The following is a 22453-nucleotide window of genomic DNA, read 5'->3' as shown; positions in this document are numbered from 1 at the left end:
TACCTTGTCCCAAGGGAATCCTTTAGATTCACACCAACAGATATATTTTTTCCATATTTTGTGGTAAATTTTTCTAGTTACAGGCTTTCTGGCCTGAACAAGAGTATCAATAACAGAATCTGAGAACCCTCGTTTTGATAAGATCAAGCGTTCAATCTCCAAGCAGTCAGCTGGAGTGAGACCAGATTCGGATGTTCGAACGGACCTTGAACAAGAAGGTCTCGTCTCAAAGGTAGCTTCCATGGTGGAACCGATGACATATTCACCAGATCTGCATACCAAGTCCTGCGTGGCCACGCAGGAGCTATCAAGATCACCGACGCCCTCTCCTGATTGATCCTGGCTACCAGCCTGGGGATGAGAGGAAACGGCGGGAATACATAAGCTAGTTTGAAGGTCCAAGGTGCTACTAGTGCATCTACTAGAGTCGCCTTGGGATCCCTGGATCTGGACCCGTAGCAAGGAACCTTGAAGTTCTGACGAGAGGCCATCAGATCCATGTCTGGAATGCCCCACAATTGAGTAATTTGGGCAAAGATTTCCGGATGGAGTTCCCACTCCCCCGGATGTAATGTCTGACGACTCAGAAAATCCGCTTCCCAATTTTCCACTCCTGGGATGTGGATTGCAGACAGGTGGCAGGAGTGAGTCTCCGCCCATTGAATGATTTTGGTCACTTCTTCCATCGCCAGGGAACTCCTTGTTCCCCCCTGATGGTTGATGTACGCAACAGTTGTCATGTTGTCTGATTGAAACCGTATGAACTTGGCCTTTGCTAGCTGAGGCCAAGCCTTGAGAGCATTGAATATCGCTCTCAGTTCCAGAATATTTATCCGTAGAAGAGATTCTTCCCGAGACCAAAGACCCTGAGCTTTCAGGGGTCCCCAGACCGCGCCCCAGCCCATCAGACTGGCGTCGGTCGTGACAATGACCCACTCTGGTCTGCGGAAGGTCATCCCTTGTGACAGGTTGTCCAGGGACAGCCACCAACGGAGTGAGTCTCTGGTCCTCTGATTTACTTGTATCTTCGGAGACAAGTCTGTATAGTCCCCATTCCACTGACTGAGCATGCACAGTTGTAATGGTCTTAGATGAATGAGCGCAAAAGGAACTATGTCCATTGCCGCTACCATCAAACCTATTACTTCCATGCACTGCGCTATGGAAGGAAGAGGAACGGAATGAAGTGTTTGACAAGAGTTTAGAAGTTTTGTTTTTCTGGCCTCTGTCAGAAAAATCCTCATTTCTAAGGAGTCTATTATTGTTCCCAAGAAGGGAACCCTCGTCGACGGAGATAGAGAACTCTTTTCCACGTTCACTTTCCATCCGTGAGATCTGAGAAAGGCCAGGACTATGTCCGTGTGAGCCTTTGCTTGAGGAAGGGACGACGCTTGAATCAGAATGTCGTCCAAGTAAGGAACTACTGCAATGCCCCTTGGTCTTAGTACCGCTAGAAGGGACCCTAGTACCTTTGTGAACATCCTTGGAGCAGTGGCTAATCCGAAAGGAAGCGCCACGAACTGGTAATGCTTGTCCAGGAATGCGAACCTTAGGAACCGATGATGTTCCTTGTGGATAGGAATATGTAGATACGCATCCTTTAAATCCACCGTGGTCATGAATTGACCTTCCTGGATGGAAGGAAGAATTGTTCGAGTGGTTTCCATTTTGAACGATGGAACCTTGAGAAACTTGTTTAAGATCTTGAGATCTAAAATTGGTCTGAACGTTCCCTCTTTTTTGGGAACTATGAACAGATTGGAGTAGAACCCCATCCCTTGTTCTCCTAGTGGAACAGGATGAATCACTCCCATTTTTAACAGGTCTTCTACACAATGTAAGAATGCCTGTCTCTTTATGTGGTCTGAAGACAATTGAGACCTGTGGAACCTCCCCCTTGGGGGAAGCCCCTTGAATTCCAGAAGATAACCTTGGGAGACTATTTCTAGTGCCCAAGGATCCAGAACATCTCTTGCCCAAGCCTGAGCGAAGAGAGAGAGTCTGCCCCCCACCAAATCCGGTCCCGGATCGGGGGCCAACATTTCATGCTGTCTTGGTAGCAGTGGCAGGTTTCTTGGCCTGCTTTCCCTTGTTCCAGCCTTGCATTGGTCTCCAGGCTGGCTTGGCTTGAGAAGTATTACCCTCTTGCTTAGAGGACGTAGCACTTGGGGCTGGTCCGTTTCTACGAAAGGGACGAAAATTAGGTTTATTTTTGGCCTTGAAAGACCTATCCTGAGGAAGGGCGTGGCCCTTACCCCCAGTGATATCAGAGATAATCTCTTTCAAGTCAGGGCCAAACAGCGTTTTCCCCTTGAAAGGAATGTTAAGTAGTTTGTTCTTGGAAGACGCATCCGCTGACCAAGATTTCAACCAAAGCGCTCTGCGCGCCACAATAGCAAACCCAGAATTTTTCGCCGCTAACCTAGCCAATTGCAAAGTGGCGTCTAGGGTGAAAGAATTAGCCAATTTGAGAGCACGGATTCTGTCCATAATCTCCTCATAAGGAGGAGAATCACTATCGATCGCCTTTACTAGCTCATCGAACCAGAAACACGCGGCTGTAGTGACAGGGACAATGCATGAAATTGGTTGTAGAAGGTAACCTTGCTGAACAAACATCTTTTTAAGCAAACCTTCTAATTTTTTATCCATAGGATCTTTGAAAGCACAACTATCTTCTATGGGTATAGTGGTGCGTTTGTTTAAAGTAGAAACCGCTCCCTCGACCTTGGGGACTGTCTGCCATAAGTCCTTTCTGGGGTCGACCATAGGAAACAATTTTTTAAATATGGGGGGAGGGACGAAAGGTATACCGGGCCTTTCCCATTCTTTATTTACAATGTCCGCCACCCGCTTGGGTATAGGAAAAGCTTCTGGGAGCCCCGGGACCTCTAGGAACTTGTCCATTTTACATAGTTTCTCTGGGATGATCAAATTCTCACAATCATCCAGAGTGGATAATACCTCCTTAAGCAGAGCGCGGAGATGTTCCAACTTAAATTTAAATGTAATCACATCGGGTTCAGCTTGTTGAGAAATTTTCCCTGAATCTGAAATTTCTCCCTCAGACAAAACCTCCCTGGCCCCCTCAGACTGGTGTAGGGGCATTTCAGAACCATTATCATCAGCGTCCTCATGCTCTTCAGTATCTAAAACAGAGCAGTCGCGCTTACGCTGATAAGTGGGCATTTTGGCTAAAATGTTTTTGATAGAATTATCCATTACAGCCGTTAATTGTTGCATAGTAAGGAGTATTGGCGCGCTAGATGTACTAGGGGCCTCCTGAGTGGGCAAGACTGGTGTAGACGAAGGAGGGAATGATGCAGTACCATGCTTACTCCCCTCACTTGAGGAATCATCTTGGGCATCATTTTCAGTGTCACATAAATCACATCTATTTAAATGAGAAGGAACCTTGGCTTCCCCACATTCAGAACACAGTCTATCTGGTAGTTCAGACATGTTAAACAGGCATAAACTTGATAACAAAGTACAAAAAACGTTTTAAAATAAAACCGTTACTGTCACTTTAAATTTTAAACTGAACACATTTTATTACTGCAATTGCGAAAAAGTATGAAGGAATTGTTCAAAATTCACCAAAATTTCACCACAGTGTCTTAAAGCCTTAAAAGTATTGCACACCAAATTTGGAAGCTTTAACCCTTAAAATAACGGAACCGGAGCCGTTTTTTTCTTTAACCCCTTTACAGTCCCTGGTATCTGCTTTGCTGAGACCCAACCAAGCCCAAATGGGAATACGATACCAAATGACGCCTTCAGAAAGTCTTTTCTATGTATCAGAGCTCCTCACACATGCGACTGCATGTCATGCTTCTCAAAAACAAGTGCGCAATACCGGCGCGAAAATGAGGCTCTGCCTATGATTAGGGAAAGCCCCTAGAGAATAAGGAGTCTAAAACAGTGCCTGCCGATATTATTTTACAAAAATACCCAGATTAAATGATTCCTCAAGGCTAAATATGTGTATATATGAATCGATTTAGCCCAGAAAATGTCTACAGTCTTAATAAGCCCTTGTGAAGCCCTTATTTACTGTCTGAATAAAAATGGCTTACCGGATCCCATAGGGAAAATGACAGCTTCCAGCATTACATCGTCTTGTTAGAATGTGTCATACCTCAAGCAGCAAAAGACTGCTCACTGTTCCCCCAACTGAAGTTAATTCCTCTCAACAGTCCTGTGTGGAACAGCCATGGATTTTAGTAACGGTTGCTAAAATCATTTTCCTCTTACAAACAGAAATCTTCATCTCTTTTCTGTTTCAGAGTAAATAGTACATACCAGCACTATTTTAAAATAACAAACTCTTGATTGAATAATAAAAACTACAGTTAAACACTAAAAAACTCTAAGCCATCTCCGTGGAGATGTTGCCTGTACAACGGCAAAGAGAATGACTGGGGTAGGCGGAGCCTAGGAGGGATCATGTGACCAGCTTTGCTGGGCTCTTTGCCATTTCCTGTTGGGGAAGAGAATATCCCACAAGTAAGGATGACGCCGTGGACCTGTGTTGGAGAAATCTGTGTTGGAGAAATCTGTTTATTAACGGCCCAGTTCTTCAGGGGTTTGTCTGAACGAGGTACAGTGATCTCTCCTACAATAATACAAATAACCGCAATTTGTATTGGCAGAACAGTAGTAAACAATTTTTTTAAGTTTTGTCTACACTCCAGTTTAAAATGAAATGGGAACATGCAGTTTGAAAAACAAAAACAAAGTACAAGTACTCATGCAAATACTTGGTATCGGTGCAACCCTAATATATATACACACACACACATATATATATATATATATATATATACACATATATACACAGTGTATATATATATATATATATATATATATATATATATATATATATATATATATATATATATATATATATATATATATATATATTTTTTTTATTATTTTTTTTTTTACTGTTTCAAAAAGTTTTATTTGTTCATAAATTGTACAAAAAAAGATAATTGCTAAGAAATGTTGATATTGTTATGTTGGAAAGTTAGGATTTTTTTTTTTTTTTAATTCTCTTTATTGAATGTTTAACATAATTATACAGACTTGCAATTCGGCATACAAGAAAAAAGAAAAAAACACTCAGATACGTCCAATAACGTAAAATTTGCCATCATTTTACCATCACTTTTCATAGAGTACTAAAGAAAAGGAAATCCAAGACAGAAAAAAAAGAATAAAGTCCACTGGAAAGTACCTTTCCTAATTACTACTTTTAACTCATATCCATTCCTCTCTAAGCCTACTTTCCATTATATACAGAGTATTTTCAAACCTTGAGATAAGTTCCCTCTGAATATCATTATCCTGAATCTTAATCCAGGGTTTCCATTTTTCAAAAAACTTTCTAACATTTATTTCAACATTAAACCAAATATCATTTTGTTCAATCACAAATTGCTTTTGTACTATGTTTTTCAATGTTTTTAGTGCAGGTGCTCGTACACTTTTCCACTCTTTCAAGATCAAATTTCTACTTAATAAAATAAGCATTGAAAACAGAATTTATGCTTACCTGATAAATTACTTTCTCCAACGGTGTGTCCGGTCCACGGTGTCATCCATTACTTGTGGGATATTCTCCTCCCCCACAGGGAAAGGCAAGGAGAGCACACAGCAAGAGCTGTCCATATAGTCCCTCCCAGGCTCCGCCCCCCCAGTCATTCGACCGACGGTTAGGAGAAAAAAAGGAGAAACTATAGTGTGCCGTGGTGACTGTAGTGTATAGAGAAAGAAATTCTTCAAACCTGATTAAAAAACCAGGGCGGGCCGTGGACCGGACACACCGTTGGAGAAAGTAATTTATCAGGTAAGCATAAATTCTGTTTTCTCCAACATTGGTGTGTGTCCGGTCCACGGTGTCATCCATTACTTGTGGGAACCAATACCAAAGCTTTAGGACACGGATGAAGGGAGGGCGCAAATCAGGTTACCTAAACAGAAGGCACCACGGCTTGCAAAACCTTTCTCCCAAAAATAGCCTCCGAAGAAGCAAAAGTATCAAATTTGTAGAATTTGGACAAAGTGTGCAGAGAAGACCAGGTCGCTGCCTTACATATCTGATCAACAGAAGCCTCGTTCTTGAAGGCCCATGTGGAAGCCACAGCCCTAGTAGAGTGAGCTGTGATTCGTTCAGGAGGCTGCCGTCCGGCAGTCTCGTAAGCCAATCGTATGATGCTTTTCAGCCAAAAGGAAAGAGGTAGCAGTAGCTTTTTTGACCTCTCCTCTTGCCAGAATAAACTACAAACAGAGAAGACGTTTGTCTGAAATCCTTTGTTGCTTCTAAATAGAACTTTAAAGCACGGACTACATCCAAATTGTGTAACAAGCGTTCCTTCTTTGAAACTGGATTCGGACACAAAGAAGGCACAACTATTTCCTGGTTAATATTCTTGTTGGAAACAACCTTTGGAAGGAAACCAGGTTTAGTACGCAAAACAACCTTATCTGAATGGAACACCAGATAGGGCGGATTACACTGCAGAGCAGATAATTCAGAAACTCTTCTAGCAGAAGAATAGCAACCAAAAACAGAACTTTCCAAGATAACAACTTGATATCTATGGAATGTAAGGGTTCAAACGGAACCCCTTGAAGAACTGAAAGAACCAAATTTAGACTCCAGGGAGGAGTCAAGGGTCTGTAAACAGGCTTGATCCTGACCAAAGCCTGAACAAAAGCTTGAACATCTGGCACAGCTGCCAGTCGTTTGTGTAACAAGACAGATAAAGCAGAAATCTGTCCTTTTAGAGAACTCGCTGATAATCCCTTATCCAAATCTTCTTGGAGAAAGGAAAGGATCCTAGGAATTTTAATCTTACTCCATGAGAATCCCTTGGATTCACACCAACAGATATATCTTTTCCATATTTTATGGTAATCTTTCTAGTCACAGGTTTTCTGGCTTGTACCAGAGTATCTATCACAGAATCCGAAAACCCACGCTTAGACAAAATCAAGCGTTCAATTTCCAAGCAGTCAGCTGGAGAGAAACTAGATTTGGATGTTCGAATGGACCTTGTACTAGAAGATCCTGTCTCAAAGGTAGCTTCCATGGTGGAGCCGATGACATATTCACCAGGTCTGCATACCAAGTCCTGCGTGGCCACGCAGGAGCTATCAAAATCACCGAGGCCTTCTCCTGTTTGATCCTGGCTACCAGCCTGGGAATGAGAAGGAACGGTGGAAACGCATAAACTAGGTTGAAAGTCCAAGGCGCCACTAATGCATCCACTAATTGGGTCAACTGGGCAAACACCTCCGGGTGGAGTTCCCACTCCCCCGGATGAAAGGTCTGACGACTCAGATAATCCGCCTCCCAGTTTTCCACTCCTGGGATGTGGATCGCAGACAGGTGGTAGGAGTGATCCTCTGCCCATTTGATGATCTTGGTCACCTCTCTCATCGCCAGGGAACTCCTTGTTCCCCCCTGATGGTTGAAGTAAGCAACAGTCGTCATGTTGTCTGATTGGAATCTTATGAATCTGGCCTTTGCTAGTTGAGGCCAAGCCCGGAGAGCATTGAATATCGCTCTCAGTTCCAGGATGTTTATCGGGAGAAGAGACTCTTCCCGAGACCATAGACCCTGAGCTTTCAGGGAATCCCAGACCGCGCCCCAGCCTAATAGACTGGCGTCGGTCGTGACAATGACCCACTCTGGTCTGCGGAAGATCATTCCCTGGGACAGGTGATCCTGAGTCAGCCACCAACGGAGTGAGTCTCTGGTCTTCTGATCTACCTAAATCACTGGAGACAAGTCTGTATAGTCCCCATTCCACTGTTTGAGCATGCACAGTTGTAATGGTCTTAGATGAATTCGCGCAAAAGGAACTATGTCCATTGCTGCAACCATCAACCCTACTACTTCCATGCACTGAGCTATGGAAGGCCGTAGAACAGAGTGAAGAACTTGACAAGCATTTAGAAGCTTTGACTCTCTGACATCTGTCAGGAAAATCTTCATTTCTAAAGAATCTATTATTGTTCCCAAGAAAGGGACTCTTGTTGACGGAGACGGGGAACTTTTTTCTATGTTCACCTACCACCCGTGAGATCTGAGAAAGGCTAGAACAATGTCTGTGTGAGCCTTTGTCTTTGAAAGAGACGACGCTTGAATTAGGATGTCGTCCAAGTAAGGTGCCACTGCAATGCCCCTGGGTCTTAGAACCGCTAGAAGGGACCCGAGCACCTTTGTGAAAATCCTTGGAGCAGTGGCTAGTCCGAATGTGTTCAGAGCGGCAAGGAGAATGACTGGGGGGGCGGAGCCTGGGAGGGACTATATGGACAGCTCTTGCTGTGTGCTCTCCTTGCCTTTCCCTGTGGGGGAGGAGAATATCCCACAAGTAATGGATGACACCGTGGACCGGACACACCAATGTTGGAGAAAAGAATATTTTACACTCTGTGGTTTCATCTCTCTTTAGGTTTAAGAATATAACATGTTCTGCTTGAAGTGTCATCTGAATATTACAGATTTTATTGGCCCAGAATGAAACCATTCTCCAAAATCTTTGTATTTTTGGGCACTCCCACAGACAATGAATTAAGTTGGCTTTCTCCATACTACATTTCGGGCATTTAAATTTCTTATGATCTTTCCCCCATTTAGTCATTACTTCTGGAGTGATATATGTTATCCATATTATTTTAATATGTTGCTCGCGCAGGGTCATTGCTAATGTAGCTTTTTCTACTACCCTTATGCTTTTTACGATAATTTCTGATGTCAGTTGAGAGAAATACATTTCCTTCCATTTTAATATAAGCTTAAGCATTTGATCCTCATATTCTGTCTGTTTTAAGATATTATATAAAAGTGAGATAGAGTACTTCTTATTTTTATATGCACCAAAAACTGGGAGAAGAGGTATATAATCCCAGTCCATCCCATATAAGCTTATAAGTTTCAGGCAGTAGTCTCTTAATTGTAAATACTCAGAGTAATACTTATTACTACATGAAAACTGAGCTTGTAGCCTCTCGAAATCTAACACCTTCGGGGTAATCTGATCTCTATTTATCATTTGTGACACTTTAGTTAGACCATGTTCCTCCCATCTTAAGCCAGAATCTGTTAAGAATCCCAATTGAAAGTCTTGATTTCCTTTAATTGTGAGATATTTAGAGACTGCAAATTTCAAATTCAATTTACTGCAAATTTTGTGCCATGCAATTATTGAGTCCTTCAGCACACCTATTCTTCTAAAATAGAGGGGAAGTTTTTTAATTTCTAAATGCAATACATTTTTCAAATAGAGAGGTTTACTTAACTGATTTTCAACCTCTGGTATATAAAAATGTCCTATCTCTAATAGCCAGTCTATCGCTATATAAATATATATATATATATATATATATATATATATATATATATATATATATATATATATATATATATATATATATATATACACATACACACACACACATATATACACACACACAAATATACACATATACACACAAACACACACACACGCACACACGCACGCACTTCAGGGGCCTGGACACGTCTGGCAAAAATTTACCGGGCCTAGAAAAGACAGAAAGCAGGGTTAAGAGGTGCAAACAAGAACTAGCGCCATTGTAGTAAAAATGCGGGCGGGTCCTATGGACTCTCCTCATCCCAAAAGAAAGGAATGTATTTTTAAGTATAAATTCTGTTTTCCTTCGTAAGTTAAAAAGAGTCCATAGGTGCACATTACATGTGGGATACAATACCCAAGCTGAGAGCCCATGTTAAGGATGGGTGGGACAAAATGATAGCAGTTCCTGTTTGCAGTACACTGCAGCCTGAAGGACTTTACTGCCAAAAGCAGCTTCTAAAAAAGCATACATATCAAAAAGAAAAAATTTAGAAGAGGTATGAAAGAAAGACTAAGTTGCCGCCTTACAAATCTGTTCCAAGGAGGCAACATTTTTGAAGGCCCAAGTAGTAGATACAGATCTAGTAGAATGAACAGTTACTCTCTTTGGAGGTGGTTTTCCCGCAACCAAGTAAGCCTTACGAATAGTCCGTTTTAGCCATGATGCCAAGGCTGTATTTTTTTGGCTCTTTCTGGGACCTGAAAAGTGGACAAACAAGCTAGAAGAGTGACTAAAGTCTTAACTAGGCTAAAGATAGAATTTTAAGGCTATGACTGCATCCAAATTGTGAAGTAGGTGTTCCTTAGGGTTAGAAGGATTTGGTCACAGAACAGGAACAACAATTTCCTGATTAATATTTTTCAAAGACACTAACTTCGGTAGAAAAACATAATTTATGCTTACCTGATAAATTTCTTTCTTTCCGGATATGGTGAGTCCACGGAATCATCAATTACTAGTGGGAATATCACTCCTGGCCAGCAGGAGGAGGCAAAGAGCACCACACTTCCCTTAGCCATAATCCCCAGTCATTCGCCCAAAGGAAAATGGAAAAAGAAGATAACACAAAGGTGTAGAGGTGCCTGAAGCTTTAGAAAATAATAACTGTCTTAAATAATGGGTGGGCTGTGGACTCACCATATCCAGAAAGAAATTTATCAGGTAAGCATAAATTATGTTTTCTTTCCTAAAATATGGTGAGTCCACGGAATCATTAATTACTAGTGGGAACTAATACCAAAGCTAGAGGACACAGATAAGGGAGGGACAAGACAGGTAACCTAAACAGAAGGCACCACTGCCCGAAGGACCTTCCTCCCAAAAGAAGCCTCAGCCGAGGCAAAAGTATCAAATTTATAAAATTTGGAGAAAGTATGTAAAGAGGACCAAGTTGCAGCCTTGCAAATCTGTTCCACAAAAGCTTCATTTTTGAAAGCCCAAGAAGAAACAGCCCTTGTGGAATGAGCTGCGATTCTCTCAGGAGGTTGCTGTCCAGCAGTCTTCAACCAAAAAGAAAGGGAAGTAGCCGTAGCTTTCTGTCCATTTCGCTTCCCAGAGAAACAAACAAAGCAGAAGACTGACGAAACTCCTTAGTTGCCTGTAGATAAAATTCAGCGCCCGCACAACATCTAGGTTGTGCAACAAACTCTCCTTATGAGAAAAAAAGAATTAGGACACAAAGAAGGAACATCACCTTATCAGAATGAAAGATAAGGGGAATCGCACTGCTGTGCCGATAGCTCTGAAACTCTCCGAGCAGAAGAAATAGCAACAAGAAACAAATTATTCCAAGATATCTTAATATCTAAGGAATGCATAGGCTCAAACGGAGCCTGCTGTAATACTCTAAGACTCCAGGGAGGAGTAATAGGTTTAAACACAGGCCTGATCCTAACCAAAGCCTGACAAAAAGATTGTATGTCTGGCACATCTGCCAAACGCTTATGCAGCAAAATAGACAAAGCAGAAATCTGACCCTTCAGAGTACTTGCTGACAAACCTTTCTCCAGACCCTCCTGGAGAAAAAGACAAAGCTCTAGAAATCCTAACTCTACTCCAAGAGTAGCCCTTGGATTCACACCAATACAGATATTTACGCCTGAATCATGGTCTCAATGACCGACTCAGAAAAACCACGCTTAGAAAGAACTAAGCCTTCAATCTCCAGGCAGTAAGCTTCACAGAAACAAGATTTGGATGAAGGAAGGGACCCTGAAGTAGAAGGTCCTTCCTCAGAGGTAGTCTCCAAGGTGGAAGAGATCATTTAGACTAGGTCTGCATACCAGATCCTGCGAGGCCCCGCTGGTGCTATGAGAATCACTGATGCCCTCTCCTGCTTGATCCGAGAGCGAACGGAGGAAACAGGTATGCTAGACTGAAATTCCAAGGGACCACCAGAGCATCTATCAATAAAGCCTGTGGATCCCTTGATCTCAAACCGTAACCTCGGAAGCTTGGCATTCTGCCGAGAAGCCATGAGATCCAGTTCTGGCTGCCCCCATTTGAAAATCAAACTGGAAAACACTTCCAGATGGAGTTCCTACTCCACGGGATGAAAAGTCTGTCTGCTCAGAAAATCCGCTTCCCAATTGTCCAATCCTGGAATGTGGATCACAGATAGACAGCAGCTGTGGGACTCCACCCACTGAATAATTCGGGCCACTTCTGTCATGGTCAAGGAACTCTGAGTTCCCCCTGGTGGTTGATATACGCCACTGATGTTATTGTTGTCCGACTGGAACCTGATAAACCGGGCTAAAGCTGAGGCCAGGCCAGCAGAGCATTGAAGATTGCGCTCAGCTCTAGGATGTTTATGGGAAGATCCGACTCCTCCCGAGTACAAAAACCCTGAGCCTTCAAAGAGCCACAAACTGCTCCCCAACCCAGAAGGCTGGCATCCGTGGTCACAATCACCCAGGAGGGTCTGCGGAAGCAGGTTCCCTGGGAGAGATGTTCCTGAGACAACCACCACGGAAGAGTGTCTATTGTCGTCTGATCCAGAACTATTCAGACAGATCCGCATAGTCCCTGTTCCATTGCCTGAGCATGCATAACTGCAAAGGTCTGAAATGAAACTGAGCGAACGGAATGATGTCAATGGAAACCACCATTAGACCAATTAACTCCATACATTGAGCCACTGGCAGCCGAGGAGAGAACTAAAAAGCAAGGCAAGAGTTGAAGATCTTTGCTTTTCTGATTTGTCAAAAAAAATCGTTATTGATAGGGAATCTATTATGGTTCCCAAAAATACTACCCTTGCAGCTGGAATCAGGAAACTTTTTCCCAGATTCACCTTCCATCCGTGGGAATGAAGAAGGCGCCACCGGAGCACTGCCAAGAGAGCCCCTAGAACCTTTGACAAAATTCTAGGGGCTGTGGCAAGGCCGAATGGAAGACCCACAAACTGAAAGTGATTGCCCAAGAAGGCAAATCTTATAAACTTGTGTTGATCCCTGTGAATGGGAACATAAAGGTATGCATTCTTTTTAATCTATGGTGGTCATGAACTGACCCTCTTGGACCAAAGGAAGAATGGAACTTATAGTCTCCCATCTTGAAGGACGGTAATCTGAGGAACTTGTTTAGACACTTCAAGTCTAAGATAGGTCTGAAAGTTCCCTCTTTTTTTGGAACCACGAACAGATTTGAGTAAAATCCCAGACCCTGTTCCTGCAGAGGAACAGGAACTATGACTCCCAGGGCAGAAAGGTCCTTGACACAATTTAAAAATGCCTCTCTTTATCTGGTCTACAGATAATCTTGAGAGAAGGAACCTCAAAGTCTTGAATTCTATTCTGTACCCCTGAGATATGATGTCCACCACCCAAGGATCCGGAACATCTCATATCCAGGCTAGCAAAAAATGAGAAAGTCTGCCCCCTACTGGATCCACTCCCGGATTGGGGGCCGACCCTTCATGCTGACTTGGAATCAGCTGCAGGCTTCTTAGATTGCTTCCCCTAGTTCCAGGACTGCTTAGGCTTCCAGGAAGACTTAGATTGTTCTTGCTTGGGGAAAGGAGGGGAGGGCTTACCTCTAAAGTTACAAAAGGAACAAAAATTACTCTGCCGTCGTTTCCGCTTATTCCTTTTATCTTGAAGGAGAAAAGATCCCATTGCTCCTGTGATATCAGAAATTATTTTAGTCAAGCCAGAACCAAACAAGGTCTTACCCTTGAACGGGATCGCTAAAAGCTTGGACTTCGATAAAAGCTAGAACAGAAAAACCAGATATCTTTGCGCGCGACTTAATGACTTGCAAAGAAGCATCCGTAATAAAGGAATTGGCCAACTTAAGGGCCTTAATTCTGTCCTTGAACGCTTCCAAAGGAGTATCCGTCTGAATAGAATCAGACAAGGCATCAAACCAGTAGGCTGACGCGCTGGTGACAGTGGTAATACACACTGCCGGCTGTCATTGGAGACCCTGGTGAACATACATTTTCTTTAGCAATGCCTCCAACTTCTTATCCATAGGATCCTTAAAAGAACAACTATCCTCTATGGCAATAGTAGTCCTCTTAGCCAAAGTGGAGATCGCCGTTCCACCTTAAGAACCGTTTTTCCATGACTCCTTAATGTGATCTGCTATTGGAAACAATTTCTTGAAAATTGGAGAAAAATTAATTCCAGGTCCCTCCCATTCGCATGCAATGACCTCTGTAGCACGGTCTGGTACAGGGAAAACCTCCACTGCAGAGGGAACATCAAAGTACTTGTTTAGCTTACTAGACTTCTTAGGATTGACTACGACAGTCATGTTGAAATCGTCCAAGGTAGCCAAAACCTCCCAAAGGAAAAGACGGAGGTGTTCTAGCTTAAATCTGAAGGATATAACTTCAGATTCAGAAGAAGGAATTATACTATCTGAATCTGAGATTTCACCCTCAGATGCTACCGGTATCTTCCTCTTCAGACTTCAGAGAGGAAGTAGCCACAACTGGATCAGAAACCTTACTAACTGATTCTTTAAATTTCCTTTTGCGCTTTCCCTGCAGCATGGGAAAAGCTGCCTCAGATATCGCAGAGGATACCTGGGCAGCAATGTCTTGCAAAGTAACTCCAACTGGAGCGTAATAGGGAACGTAGGGCACTGCATGAGTGGACGTAAAAGCTTGGGACCCTTGAGGAGTAAGCTGCGGCATATCTGAGACAGGAGGTACCTGAACAGCATCCTCCTTAGCTAATGATGGCTCAGAAAAAAAAGTCTATCCCTGTAACACAAGGTTCTTTCAATACATGCAGAACAAAAAGGAACTGGTGGTTCCACCTGGGAGTCAAAACAGAGACTACATGTAACACACTGCAAAGCCTCTTGATCCATCTTAATAGGAATAAGAAAAGAAAACAAGGGAAAATCTTTTTTTTTTTTCTTCAATTTATTCTGGTAAGGGTTTACCAAAAAAACGTTACTGTCCCTTTAAATAGAAAACAAGACATACAAAAGCTAGAGTTATTAAATGAGCAAATAACTAAATACACTCCCAAGCACACTTTACACCTCAAAACTTTGCTGAGGTGCCTACCTGATCCTGCCGACCAGCTTGAGCAAAAAAGAAAATGTACCGGTTCAGCTCCGGAGCTCCGCAATCAAACGGCTGTAATCCCTTCTTACTTAGAACAGAGCCGTCTACTGAGCTGCGTAGCCACTCCGGAACTCACAGGAAGTGAGTCCAGAAAGCGCGCCTAAACAGGCTGCTGCCTCTGAAGAAAACCACCCCTCTGAAATCAGATCCCAGGCCCAGCGGCCAATCTGACCGCAGTGAAAAACTAATTTTCCAAAAGAAATTGTGGCCAAAATCTAAAACAAAAACTAAATGACACACACTGAGCCAATAAAATGAATAAAGCAATAAACACTCCCCAACGTCCACAGTGCCTGCTACCTGCCCTGCAATTAACCTTAATCGGGCCAATGATGCAAAGTCCCCCTACAGAATTAACTGCTTTAAAGTGCCAAAGTTTCCCTTTTTAAAAAAAAAAAGTAATTAATTACTTGGCACTTAACTGAACTTCAATCTGCCCGACAGAAAGGTAGCTCACCTGTTTTGAGAGGGTGCCATCCCTCACATGGACCTGTGGAAAGTGAAAAGGCTGAGTAAACTTACTCAGGATTTCTGAATAGGGCAGCAAAACTGATTGGGAAAACGCAGAGGGGATTGTACCCCACAAGTTCCCAATTGCTTAAAAGCCACCACTGCCCTACTGAAGAGACTGACGTGGGCTAAGGCTAGACCATAGGAAAATATCAGAGCAAACCTACTCTGCTTTAAAATAATAAAATCTTAATTGTAGAATCAGACACCAAAACTTCACCTCCTCTTTTCACTGCAGGCAAAGAGAATGACTCTCTTTGCCTCCTCCTGCTGGCCAGGAGTGATGTTCCCACTAGTAATTGATGATTCCGTGGACTGACCATATCTTAGGAAAGAAATCATATTTAGCCTGGAGGACCGCTTTATCTTGTTGAAAAATCAAGAAGGGAAAATCAGGGCAGATAATTCAGGAACTCAATTAGCGGAAGAAATTATAATAACCTTCCATTATAATAACTTTAGGTCCAAGGAGTGCATAGGTTCAAAGGGGGAACACCTTGCAGAACAGAAAGAACCAGATTCAAAATCCATGGGGCAGAAATGGGTCTAATAACAGGACAAAATCTTACCAAGGCTTGGACAAAAGTTTGATCAGGTAATTTGGCCAGTTTTTTGTGAAAGAAAACCGATAATGCCGAAATCTGACCCTTTAAAGAACTAGCCAATAATACCTTATTTAGTCCATCTTGAAGGATCTGAAGAATTCTAGGGATTCTAAAATATTAACAAGATAAACCTCTAGAAGACCACCAAAGTAACTAAGCTTTCAAAATCTTATAATAAATTTTCTGCGTAACAGGCTTTCTGGTTTGCAGCAAAGTAGAGATAATCTGAGAAACCTCTGTTATTGAGACCTAGTCCAACCTCCGCGCCATCAAATTCAGATATTTGAGATACAAGGGTCCTTGAGACAGCAGATCTTTCCTTAGGGGTAGAACCCATGGAGGAAGAGATTACATTTGTATTAAGTCTGCATACCAAGTTCTGAAGGGCCACCCTAGAGCTATGAGAATAACAGAGGCCAATTCCTGTTTGATTCTTCCAATGACTCTTGGAAGAACAAACTGAGGAAATAGATAGGCCGGACCAAAGTTCCAAGGGCAGAGGAGAAGGCTAAGAGACGGCTTCCCTGCGATGCCTGAGGGCAATTATGGCTGGGAGATTTAATCGTGAGTACCGACATGCCTTAATTGAGGTATTCCTTTACCCCTGCTTCACTGAATCTTGGAGAAATTATCCTGAAGTATTCCCTGAGTGAAGATGGAAGAGGGGTACTGGTTCTCAAGTCAGGTCTGAGCTCCCAATAAATGATTAGATAGAAAATAATAAAATCTTGCATGCAGTGCACCTCTCTCAACCTCTCTCCTCTGAGGCAAAGAGTAAACAGAGTGGAAGTTGGACCTCCTCCTAGTAGCAGGAAATATATCAAACATGTTATGGACTCTATTCATCTTATGAAGAAAAGAGCTCTAAGAAAGGTGGGGGGGGGGGAAAGGTACCCGCTCCAAGTAAAAATCATCATAAAAAACAGCAAGGCCACGAAGAGCTAACCTGACACCAAAAAGAAGAACAGAGCATACTAAGAAAATGATAGTGTGCTCAAACAGAGACGAAACACGCACATGTGGTTAAAAATACTAAAGCAACTAAAGCTTGTGACTAACTCGTATAGGGTAGTATTTGTGCCACTACCCCATGCTTTCAATATATCCCTCCATCTAAAAGCAGCTCTCTGAGGGGTAAAGGGTCTCAAATCACTCTGAGAACCCCTCTCACCGAAGATTATCAGCAGCACCTTCATCTTTAACCTGATTTATAATACTTAAAGGTAGTGTAAGCTGTGGCAAGTGAGTAAGCTTCATAGTCTAAATATAGAAATTTTTATTTTTTTTTATTTTTTTTTAAACCAGAGAAAGCAACAATTCATTTACTGCAGAGGCATATGAAACTAGGAAGAGTAGTTAAACTCACTTACATGTAACATGATTATTTCATGAATATAAAGGTTCTTAGAAATACTTAGGGGTCTATTTATCAAAAGCTTTGTAAGCCTTCCGACCCCTTACGACTGCAGGTTCTCACAAGAGAACCTGCACGCCGTAAGCAGCGGTCATCAGTCTCTAAAGTGGCGAATTTCATTCTCCCTGGAATTGTCCGATTGACAGCAGCTGTGCTTGGGCAGGATTACACGCGAGCGTAAAATAGCGCTCGTGTGCAATGCTGAATTCCGCCAGAGGCGAGCTGCTGTGTACAGGAGCGCATATGTGTGCCGCTGTCCGCCTCAGCTTGATAAGTTGCCCCCTTAATGTTAAAAATAAGAATAAAACAAAAAGGATACAAAATTAAAGGGCTTTGGTTCAAACCAGCATACCCACAGAGAACAACATTTATCAGATTGTTGCATCCACAATGGATTAGTAGGGATTTTAAATTGGGATGGGCATCCACTATTTTATTCTAAGCTTCAACATATTTTCTTAAATCATGCCGTGCACATTAAAGATTGAAATAATCCAAAGCAAAAAAGGTTCTTATTCCCTTAAGCGGCTTGCTATTTTTTTTTATTTATTTTTTTTAAAATTAACTTAAAACTACATTCATTGGTGGAAAAAAAATGTCAAGAGAAAACAATCCCTGAGGCATACGTGTTTGAGTATAGAACTCTTTGGAACAGCTTGGATTAGTATGTGCGCTCAGCAGGTATTTGCTTTCAGTTTGGCTGTACTGCTCAAAACACTTTATAAATGAAGAACTAAGTAAATAAAATTAAAGTAACACCATATAATCAGATTACAGGTTAAGTAATGGAGACTGTGACATTTCCATAACTATGGGACACCAAGAATGTATCTAAGTTATGTGCACGCATGTGAATACACGTCTCTATGCTTTTAGTTGACACTGAATTAGAGGTGAACAAACTATATTTTATAAGAAAAATATTCAATAAGTCTGGACACTATCTAGTGTTTAAACGCATGGCTAAGGGTGTTGGAGAAGTGTCAAAGCTAATGGATAATAGCAGAAATGACAAGTGTAATTTTATAATGAGTAAAATACTGCACACTTTTCTTTTCTATATAAACACATTTAGATTAAAAAACAAAGCTAGTCAAGTGTGGCACATTTTGTATAGCACTGTTCAAGTGAGCTATCTAAAATTTTAGTGAATCTAGGCTATTATGATATGGATCTGCTAAAAGTGAATGAAATACATGATGTTTGAATGGTAAAAGTAGAAAAAAAGTCACCTTTAACAGTCTTAACAAAGACTTGTTTCTCTTTGTTAGGGTCCTTCTCATCAACCAAAATTCCATGAAATATTCTCCCAAAAGTACCTAAGAAAAAAAGCAAAAAAAAGTATTAACACACACTGGTATATCTGGCAACATGTCCCCTAGGAAACTAGTAAATAAACTAAATCTATATCACAGCACATTAGTCACTGAACGGATACAAATGTAGCTAGGATAAAAACAGAAGTTTTACCAGACACGTAAGGATTCAAACTTTTTCCAGGAATATCACTAAGGGGACTCTACTCATAACATGTTATGTATGCAGTGTTCTCCCCCTGACTTTTTAAGCAAATCCACAACTCTGCTGATTTTACTGACCCCCAGGCAAAAAAATTTAGACAATATTAAGCTAAAATAATCTAATATTAAAAAGGTTTCATTTTTATTGCACACATTATTGTTGATTACATTCATTTGTGCTTTGGATAGCAGAAAATGATAATATTAAAAAAAAAAAAAAAAAAAACATAGAAAACACACAATATATGTGACACAAATGTGCAATATTAGGGCAACATCATTATTAACATTGTTGCAACCTCACTGAAATAACTAAATGATTGAAGTTTGAGATGTGTGACATATCTGAATTCAAACTTTAAAATTTGAAAATCTAATTGCAAAAATTCACAGAAAACAATCAATATGATGTAACAAAGGTTGGTTTCTGTACCCATCCCTCTTAAAGGATCAATCAGAATAAACCTAAGGTCACTCACACTATGATTAGACTGCATAAAATGTCTATCGCTGGCCTTAACAATGTAACATTTTCCACAAATACAATTCAAGAGATATCACGTGTTGTAGTGCATGTAAGAAAAATATATGTACGGTTGTGTGTATGTACACTACTGAGCATGTGCAAAACAGCATAGTATTTACATATATGCATTTTGTGATTGGCTGATGTGCTATAAAACATTCTGCATTCTCTTTTTATTGTTTGTCAATTATACTGTAGTTAGTGGTCCTTTAAAGTAACACTTAAGTCAAAATTAAACCTTTCATGATAGAGCACTGGTTTTCAAAACTGTTCTCAGCCTTCTCTAACAGGCCACATTCTGAGGATCTGAACTAGAGTACAGGTGAAATAATCAGCCGATTAGTAAACATGGTTACTTTACCTGCTCTCATCCACGGTAATCCTAAATACCTGGCCTGTTGGGGAGGCCTGAGGACAGGTTTTAAAACCCAACGTGACAGAGCAGCAATTTTAAACAACTTTCCAATTTACTCCCATTAACAAAATGTGCACAGTCTTTTTATATTCACAAGTTTTCAGTCACCAGCTCCTACTGAGCATGTGCAAGAATTCATAGAATATATGTATATGGTTTTGTGATTGGTTGATGGCTGTCACATGAGAAAGAAAAAAAAAATCTACTACTCATTTGAAGTTCAGGTTAAGTGCTATTGCATTGTCTTTTTATAATACATTTGTTGTATATGCAAATCTACTGTATTTACTGGTCCTTTAAATGTTCATGTGCACAAGCCCTTTCGTTGCTATGGCTGCTATTAATGAAGCTGGATTTAAATTGCTGGATCACATTAATTGACAGACCTTGCCCAAGAGACTATTATCCATTCCAACATTCGAGGAATCATGTGGCAGAACAAGTTTTGCAAGTAACGATGAAGTAATTGTTGGTTATTCCTAAACGCTAGTGAAGAACTTTTTTTTAAGGAAATGTTAAAATGTTGCAACATGGATTCTAAACCTGTGTTAAGCTGCATGAAAAACAATTTATATCTTACTTTGAAAAAATGAATTTCTTTCATGGTGGCGAGAGTCCACAATCCTTTACATATGGAATATGAATTCCTACCAGGAGACGGCAAAGTTTCCCAAATGCCTATAAACCCCTCCCACCTCACACATACCTCATTTTAACGTATAGCCAAGTGGTAAGGTGTAAGAAGGAGAGCCAAAAATTAGAAGCAGAGAAAATAACCGAAAAGGATGGGGCCTCCTGGACTCTCGCCACCATGAAAGAAATGAATTTATCAGATGAGATCAATTATGTTTTCTTTCATATAGGTGACAAGAGTCAACAATCCCTTACATATGGGAACTAATAACAAAGCTGTGGAAGTCCATAAGTAACAATAATGGGAGGATTTAAAAAATAAAATGTTTTTTTCCTCTGAGAATTAAATCCACAACCCAAAAGAAAAATTCTCTTATGCCAAACTTAAAATAAAGGCACAATCATCAAACTGAGACAACTGCCTGAAGGACCTTTCTACCTAAGGCTGCCTCTGACGAAGCAAAAACATCAAAATGGTAAAATTTAGTAAAGGTATGCAAAGAAGACCAAGTGGTTGATTTGCAAATTTGATCAACTGAAGCCTCATTCTTGAAAGCCCAAGTTGTGGCAACTGATCTTGTAGAATGAGATGTAATTCTCTGTGGTGGAGGCTGACCCGCCTCCAAATAAGCTCTGTGAATCAAAAGTTTTAACAAAGTGGTTAAAGAAATACCAGAGGCCTTCTGACCTTTCTTAGGGCCAGAAAAAAAGAACAGACAGACTAGAAGTGTGTCTGAAATTTTTAGTAGCTTTAACATATTTCAATGCTCTAACAATGTCCAAAAGATGCAAAGATCTTTCAGAAAAAAAATTCAGATCAGGACATAAGGAGGGAAACAACAATCTCCCTAATATTGTTGTGTGAGGACACAACTTTAGGTAAGAATGTAAAAGTAGTTTGAAAACATCCCTGTCCTGATGGAATATCAAATAAGGAGACTTACAGGAGAGAACAGACAATTCAGAAACTATTCTAGTAGAAGAGAAGGTCAAAGAAATAATGTCCAATTTATACATAGGCTAAAAAAAAGGAGGAGTCTCCAAAACCCTTAACACTAGGTTAAGACTGCAAGGAAGAGTAATAGGCCAAATAACAGGTTAAATTTGAACCAAAGCCTGAACAAAACAATGAATATCAGGAAGATTAGAAATCTTCCTATGAAATAAAACAGAAAGAGCAGAAATTTGTCCTTTCAGAGAACTGGCAGATAAACACTTATCTAAACCATCATGCAAAAACTGAAGAATCCTAGGAACTCTAAAAGAATGCCAGAAAAAAATCATGGTCGATACACCAAGAAATATAAACGTTTTCCAAACTTTGTGATACATTTTCCTAGAAACAGGTTTGTGAGCCTGAATCAAAGTACTAATCACAGAATCCTCAGACTCAGAACTAAGCATTCAATTTCCATACCATCAAGTTGACAGACTTTAGATCTGGATGGAAGAAGGGACCTTGAGATATAAGGTCTGGCCTTGGAGGAAGAGGCTATGGCGGACAGCTGAACATTCAAACCAGATCCGAATACCAAATACAGTGAGGCCACGCTGAGGCAATCAGGGTTACAAATGACTGTTCCTACTTTCCAAAGTAATTTCCAAGAAAAAATTGAATCGGGAGGAGGAAACCGGTAAGCAGGCTGGAAGGACCAAGGAACTGCTAGAGCACCTACTACCTCGCCTGAGGAACCCTGGACCTCACAAGGAACCTGGGAAGTTTGTTTTTAAAATGAGAGGCCATCAGACCTATTTCTGGTAGGCCCAATAGGTTCCACAATCAGACAGAACACATCCTGATGAAGAGCCCACCCCCCTGGATGTAGAGACAG

At 41.1% G+C, this 22453-nt stretch overlaps 1 protein-coding gene across 2 annotated transcripts in view; it reads right to left on the bottom strand.

The window, feature by feature from the left end:
* The window catches only part of RYK (receptor like tyrosine kinase), a 677262-nt gene that overhangs the window by 350822 nt on the left and 303987 nt on the right, over positions 1 to 22453 (bottom strand). For both annotated transcript variants that reach the window (XM_053709793.1, XM_053709795.1), the window contains exon 9: positions 18760 to 18846. In XM_053709793.1, coding sequence (XP_053565768.1) covers positions 18760 to 18846 — 87 coding nt within the window. The remainder of the gene's footprint in view (positions 1 to 18759; positions 18847 to 22453) is intronic.

The sequence above is a fragment of the Bombina bombina genome, chromosome 4 (genome assembly GCF_027579735.1).
Source record: "Bombina bombina isolate aBomBom1 chromosome 4, aBomBom1.pri, whole genome shotgun sequence".
NCBI classification, from domain to species: domain Eukaryota; kingdom Metazoa; phylum Chordata; class Amphibia; order Anura; family Bombinatoridae; genus Bombina; species Bombina bombina.
This window is presented reverse-complemented; position numbering and strand designations above follow the sequence as displayed.